The sequence below is a fragment of the Glossina fuscipes genome, unplaced genomic scaffold (assembly GCF_014805625.2).
Source record: "Glossina fuscipes isolate IAEA_lab_2018 unplaced genomic scaffold, Yale_Gfus_2 1, whole genome shotgun sequence".
In the NCBI taxonomy this organism is placed as follows: domain Eukaryota; kingdom Metazoa; phylum Arthropoda; class Insecta; order Diptera; family Glossinidae; genus Glossina; species Glossina fuscipes.
This window is the reverse complement of record NW_023998415.1, coordinates 49,846,605-49,852,763: the sequence shown is the minus strand read 5'-3', so window position 1 is coordinate 49,852,763 and position 6,159 is coordinate 49,846,605. Positions and strand designations below refer to the sequence as shown.

General features: G+C 35.0%; 1 protein-coding gene across 2 annotated transcripts; it reads right to left on the bottom strand.

Moving 5' to 3' along the window:
- Positions 1–539: 539 nt before the first annotated feature.
- LOC119631903 lies at positions 540–5,643 on the bottom strand. 2 transcript variants are annotated; one of them, XM_038024476.1, is made up of 11 exons: positions 5,448–5,643; positions 4,952–5,384; positions 4,648–4,898; positions 3,950–4,585; positions 3,019–3,886; positions 2,515–2,955; positions 2,283–2,363; positions 2,162–2,217; positions 1,683–2,100; positions 1,272–1,610; positions 540–1,210 (listed from the first exon to the last, which is right to left on the bottom strand). In XM_038024476.1, the coding sequence occupies exons 1-11, from the start codon at positions 5,532–5,534 to the stop codon at positions 771–773; spliced, it is 4,050 nt and encodes a 1,349-aa protein (XP_037880404.1). In that variant the 5' UTR covers positions 5,535–5,643; the 3' UTR covers positions 540–770. The 2 variants fall into 2 exon arrangements, with proteins under 2 accessions (XP_037880404.1, XP_037880403.1); XM_038024475.1 differs by having other exon boundaries at positions 541–1,210; positions 1,272–1,625; positions 5,448–5,642.
- Between the last annotated feature and the right edge of the window lie 516 nt (positions 5,644–6,159).

Sequence of the window (6,159 nt, the reverse complement as noted above, 5' to 3'; positions counted from 1 at the left end):
ACTGTTTAAAATATTTGCGATCTACTTTTTTTTCAAGTTTTTCTGTCTACGTTCATCCCAATACCCTTTAAACTTTACCACGTACTGCAATATGATGAAATTCAACTCTAAAAAAGTTAAATGTGACCCGCATTAATTCCTGGGTTTCATTATATACAAGCTCCAATGTTCCAGATGAAATTGTTTTAAATTTCGGGAATGAGTTCTGAAGTTAATTCTTTTTTGTATAAATGTCAAATATGAGCGCTTTACGTCTCTCCGAAGGACGAGGAGTATATCCGTTTTGTCAAAACGTTTGCAACGCCCAGTAGGAAGCATTAAAAACCTAACAAAGTGTATATATTCTTGATTAGCATCAAATTCTAAATCGATCACGCTAGTCTTAACACCGTTGTGTGTGTGTTTGAGTGTCATTTACAGCTTTCCGAAAAATGTCCACAGATAAAAAGAAAATTTATTATGAAAATAATTAATTTATTAAATTTATTTCAAGAACTTATTTTGAATTTATCCCGAGGACAAATTTTTATGTTCAATATTGACCAAATTTTCTCTGATAATAACGAGACAAATGGATTCGAAAACTTCTTTAATTTTCGTGTACTTGAAGAATTAAATATTCCGTAATTACTTTATAGGTCGAATTCAAGTACGCAGATTCCATCAAAATAGTAATAGAAACCGCTGAAAAGCTGCTACTCCACGTGGAGAAATATAAATAAATTTTCTTGCTGAGATTAAATACAATCATGTATTTTTGAACGCAGCAATTAAATAATGATTTCTTCCTCGTATAAAGGATCGGGACAAATAAATTCAGAAATCGGACTCGCCGGACGATGGCCATCTACATCTACATCACTGGACGATGACGATAACTGTATAATATCAATAACAGTTGGTTCTGTTCGGCTGTGTGTTGCTTGTTCAACATTTGAAATGCGTAATTTTAGGCCACTAGCAGAGCGTGGTGTAACGACCAAATTTGCATGGCGACAAGCATTATGCGATGGGGATAGAGTATCAGTTGCAGCCGCATTTGAAAAGCGATCTCGATTGAAACGCTTCTGTGCTTTGCGTCGGTACGGTTTATATTCATCCGAGAGGCTGTAATCTGAGGAATCAGATGGCAACCGTCGACGTTTATGATAAACTTTAGAGTTGGTACCGAGAGAATTACTGCCAGAACTTTCATCGCTATCGAAACAGACTAAAATTATAGATTAACATAAGTTAATTGATCTTGCAGTAATAAATAATGTATATCGTACTTATCTTTTGTATACGTCTTCGTTTTTTGGAATTGTTTAATATTTCTGCCCGTGAGTCGACACTAACACGTTTCAGCAGTACTCTGGGCTGACGCAAATTACTGAGATCGTTTACATTCAATTTACGTAAGCGCACTTTCAATTGCTTTTTGAAGCAGGCATTTTGAAATTCCAAAAATCGTCTAGTCTTTAACAAGTCCTGCGCGTCTTTCCGATTATGGTACGAAACTGGCTCATCACATACTGTTGCTATTTCTTCCAATATTTCCGAATCGTAAGTACGACTTTTGTCAGTCATATTTGCACCAATTACTTGTTGTGAAGCAGATCCATTATCATCTGAAATAAGTTCCGCTACATGCATTTTCTGTTATTTTTTCTTGTTATCTAATAAAAAGGTTAATAATTTACCAAGGCTTTTAAAATCTTTCACTTTGTCTAATGATCTTTCGCACAGGTCTTCTAATTGCTCTGCGGGCTGCGATTGCTCAAAGGTACTTTTAGTAATAAGTTCGCAATTTTTGTGACATGCTTTCGTCGGGATTTCAGCAAAGTGTTTCGACGTATATTCACTTTTAGGAGTTAACGGGATTGCGTTTTGAATAACCGTCGAGTGTTCAGTGTTCATATTGATCGCTGATTGATCTCCGCATTCCCGTGCCTCAGAATGAGGGACGATTTGCTGCTTTTGTTCTATAACGGCTGAATAAGCGTTTCCAAAATCGCATAACTCAATATTTTTGTCGCTAGGGCATTTACTATTCTCATAATTTTTATTAGTGACTATAGCAATATTATTTTGAAGAATATCTGGCATTTGGACGATTTCCTGAAATGATATTTATGAGCTGTTAATAGCTAACCGCTCCGTAATATACCTTAATACTTACTTGCTCTGTTATGATATTTTCGCACTTAATATTTTCCATTATCACCCCAGCAGTACCTTGAAATATTCGCATAAGGAAAAAAAAATAAGAAATTATACTTCCATCTTTGTTATGTTAATACCTTCTTGAACAGTCAGTTCCCCTTCTATGCATTCGGAAGTATTTTCAACAGTTCCAGTAGCACAATCATGCAGCGGAGATGCTATGAAACAAAAATTTTTGATTAAATTCTTTTAAAAGCAAATATTAAGCTAACTTTTTTTTAATTTGTGCGTATCCTAACGTCACACCCATATAAAATTTTTTTTTAATTCTAAAGTTGTTCTACTTTATTTAATTATTTTTATTTTTACCGTGTTTATCGTTCTTATGTTCTTCTTCTTTTTGTCCCATTTTAATGACTCCTTGCAAAGTCTTCAATTGCTGGAAACGCTGTGAAACTTCCAAAGACTTCAGAAGACTTGAACCTTTGTCGATTGCTTTCAATTCACAATTTTTTACATTCCAAACATCAGCAAGTGCTTTGAAGCCTTGCGTAGAGTTTATATATTTGGGACGTACTTTCAGCCAATCATGAAGGTCTCTTTTAAGTACGGCAGTACCTGCGCTTTTTTCTTGATCGCGACCCGCGAGAGAGGTAGAAACGTTTGGCTCCGGGGATTTTTGGCCAGGCGTACTATAACAAGACTTCTTAACGTTACTCAGAATTGCGTTGGCTACGGCAGCAGCTGTGCGGGCTCTAGTTCGACGTTTACCAAATGCCTGGAATTCAGCATCATTTTGGAGGATATTTTCTGAAAGAGATTAGCCCAAGTACAATTACAAAAATTATCTATAGACTAATAACGTTTTTATACCTTCAATCATATTTTTTTGTTTCTGGAGCTCTCTACCAGGTGTCGTATAGTTATCTTCATCATCCTCAAAATCCTCGCCTTCTTCCTCTTCCTCCTCTTCATCGTCCACAGCATCGCTTTCATTGTCAATATATTCACCCGAATAAATATGATTTTCATAACCCTCTTCTATGGTGCCGTAATCGAGTTGGGGTCTGTTTTTATATTTTTCATAATCGACATGTAAAAATTTCAAACGGTCATTCGCTTCCGCCATATTGAGTTCAATAAATCGTCGCTTTTCTAAAGAATTTTTCAATATCAATTTGCATCGTTTTCGTAACTCTACCCAGTTAACAGCCCAAGCGAAATTTTTGTTGCGTGGTAAAAATATTACCGTCAATATATCTTTTACCACACTCTCCGGTAATCGTAGCGAATGCAATGATTGAAACAATGGCTTATAATCGCAAGCAAGTGCCTCGTTATTAGTTACGTCAGCAATTTCTTTTACATCAATTGTTGAACTTAATAAACCATATTTAGCATTGAGAACAGGGATCTTTTCAGCACCCAGTGACACAGGGGATTTTTGGTGTTCCTCAAAGCGACGCTTATTAAAACGCATACCACAACGAATGACATGATCGTGGAGTCTATTAGTAGGATTCAAATAGAAAGCTGTAAGCCAAAATTCTTGCTCAAGAAACGGATGTTCTTCGAACACCTTTGCCAGGTCTTCATAATGCCTCGAAAGTTTTATTTCCAGGTTCAACATAAAATTTGTGGTAAGGCCTGGATGATAGCGCCATGTTTCAATAGCATTCAGTTCGTGGCCAATGATTTTCAACAGTATTATAATTTTGGCGAAATGCCAACCTTTGTACGACTGAAATATTATATATAAACAATACTAAGAATATTGATAATATGAACAAATTTGTCTACTTACTCGCAGCGCCAATAGTTCATAAACGTAATACAAGACATTCTCGCTGTTTGGTATGTTTTGAAATACGGTATCTAGCTTTCTATCACTTTTTCCATTATCTGCGTTACACCCATTTTCGTAGCGATCATCAGCAATGCTTTCTTCTCGGTCGTCAGCATTCTCATAGCTGCCAATATTACTCATGCGATTTCCTTTACATATTTTACTTTTAAAATCGGTCATATATCGTATAGTTTGCATAACATTATGAGCATAATGTTGTGCTTCCTTTTTACGCAGCTCTTCCAAAAGAAAACGTTCGCTATTTTCCCGTTCTACTACATACATATTCATGTAAAACTTGTAGAGTTGAAAGTTGGAAGCAAAGTTTTCTTCGTTCATCAAATTTAATTCCATTAGCATATTTCCAAGTAAGTAGCTTTTATAAGCTTGTGATGTAACACCAAACAAAGTTACCAAATGTGTGTCATATGAATGGCAAATAAATGATTCGAAAAATTCTCGCTTTTCCACGGACAAATTAACGCAAGTCAAAGCTATAAAACGGGCTGGTGTGTATTCTACACTTTCCATTGCGTGCGGTGATTTCGAAACTTGCATTTTAAATCCTTGATAGTAAAACCGTATATTATTAATCTGGAATAGTGTATACTTAATTACTATAGATTCAAACGGAAATTTGTCCGCTTATCACATACCATATTGTCTATAACATAACCTCGTACGCCATCCGTTTCATAAACAGCCATCAAATATACGTGACACATGAAAATCAAAGAACGTTTATCCTCGCGATTTACTATTACTCGGTTGTCTCCAAACTTAGCATTCCAAGCGGCAATGACACGCATTGATAATGTCTTAACAACATCCATCGATTTGCTATCAAATAACTTTATAAGACGTAATAAAATTAAAAGCAATTGCTCCTGCTCGAAATAGTTGATATCTGCAAGTATTTTCATAAGATAAATTTAATGGTAAAATAAAGCACCTTAATACCTTTTATATTAGCTGGGTCTTCGGTAGTTTCTAAAGAATTCATTTTGCTGCCGTCTCGGACTTTATTCATATATATATTTAAATCTTTTAAGTAGTTGACATTATACGGTGTTAAACCCAATTGCAACCATTCCTCCCATTTAATTGATTTAAAACATTTTTTCAGCAAGCCTTTAGCTCTTTCAAGGCAGTATAATAAAGCCATACGAAAGGATTGACGGCAACATTTCCATTCTTCACTAAACCATATATTTAAGCTGTACGGCACCACCATTCGCATTACTATGCGAAGATGTTCCCACTTCCTTCCATCTTCTCTCTGTTCATAATCGTTACACAATTCCCATACGTAAAGCAATATATTAATACGTTCTTCGCCCATCAATGGAAATATATCCAAATCACTCTCCTGCATTATATAAGTCAGTTTGAACTAAAAATCGAAATAAAATATTTATTAAAAATATTCTAAGTGCAACTTTTGTAATTTACATACCGCAGCCATTTTATCAAAACCGATTGCCTGAGCACTTTTTAAAAATCTTTCCCTATCTATAGTATTAAAAGGTAATATGGCTTCCATTATGATTTTATTATTTAACGTTTGTCACTGGCTTTTAAAACATTTCTCGAAATTTTATATTTTTTCATCGAGCTTGGAAGCCGAAATGTGTAAACAGCTGCTAATAATCAGTTGTTTCACAACATTATTGAACTTGCAGCTAGGTAGGTGAAACACATAAAGTTTCGCTTATGTTCCCACATCTGAGCAGCATATAAAGGTTGCGCGCAGTAACACAAAGAAGACCGTGCTTGCCTCACTATTCATTTTGCAGGAAAAATTAAACAAATCTATGTATATGTAAACAATTAGCTTATGCTTTGAGTAGCAAACACAAAGAAACTAATAGAAAAGTTGTACTCTTGATACAATGAAGTGTCGTTTTGCTTTCATCTCTGGGAATAAAAGGTGAATATATGGAGAGCAATGTAAGCGAACACAATGTAACTGCGCATCCCGAAAAATTGTTTAACTTGTTGTGAGCCTTTGTAATAATTGGCAAATCATATGACTTTGTATGTGACTAACAAAAGGAAAAGAAAAAGTAATAGAAAAAACTTATTTCAAATTGAGAAACTCTGTTTGTAAATACACGTTTCATATTAAATTATTTTATCTCCGTTTTTATTTATCATCGGACAGGGGG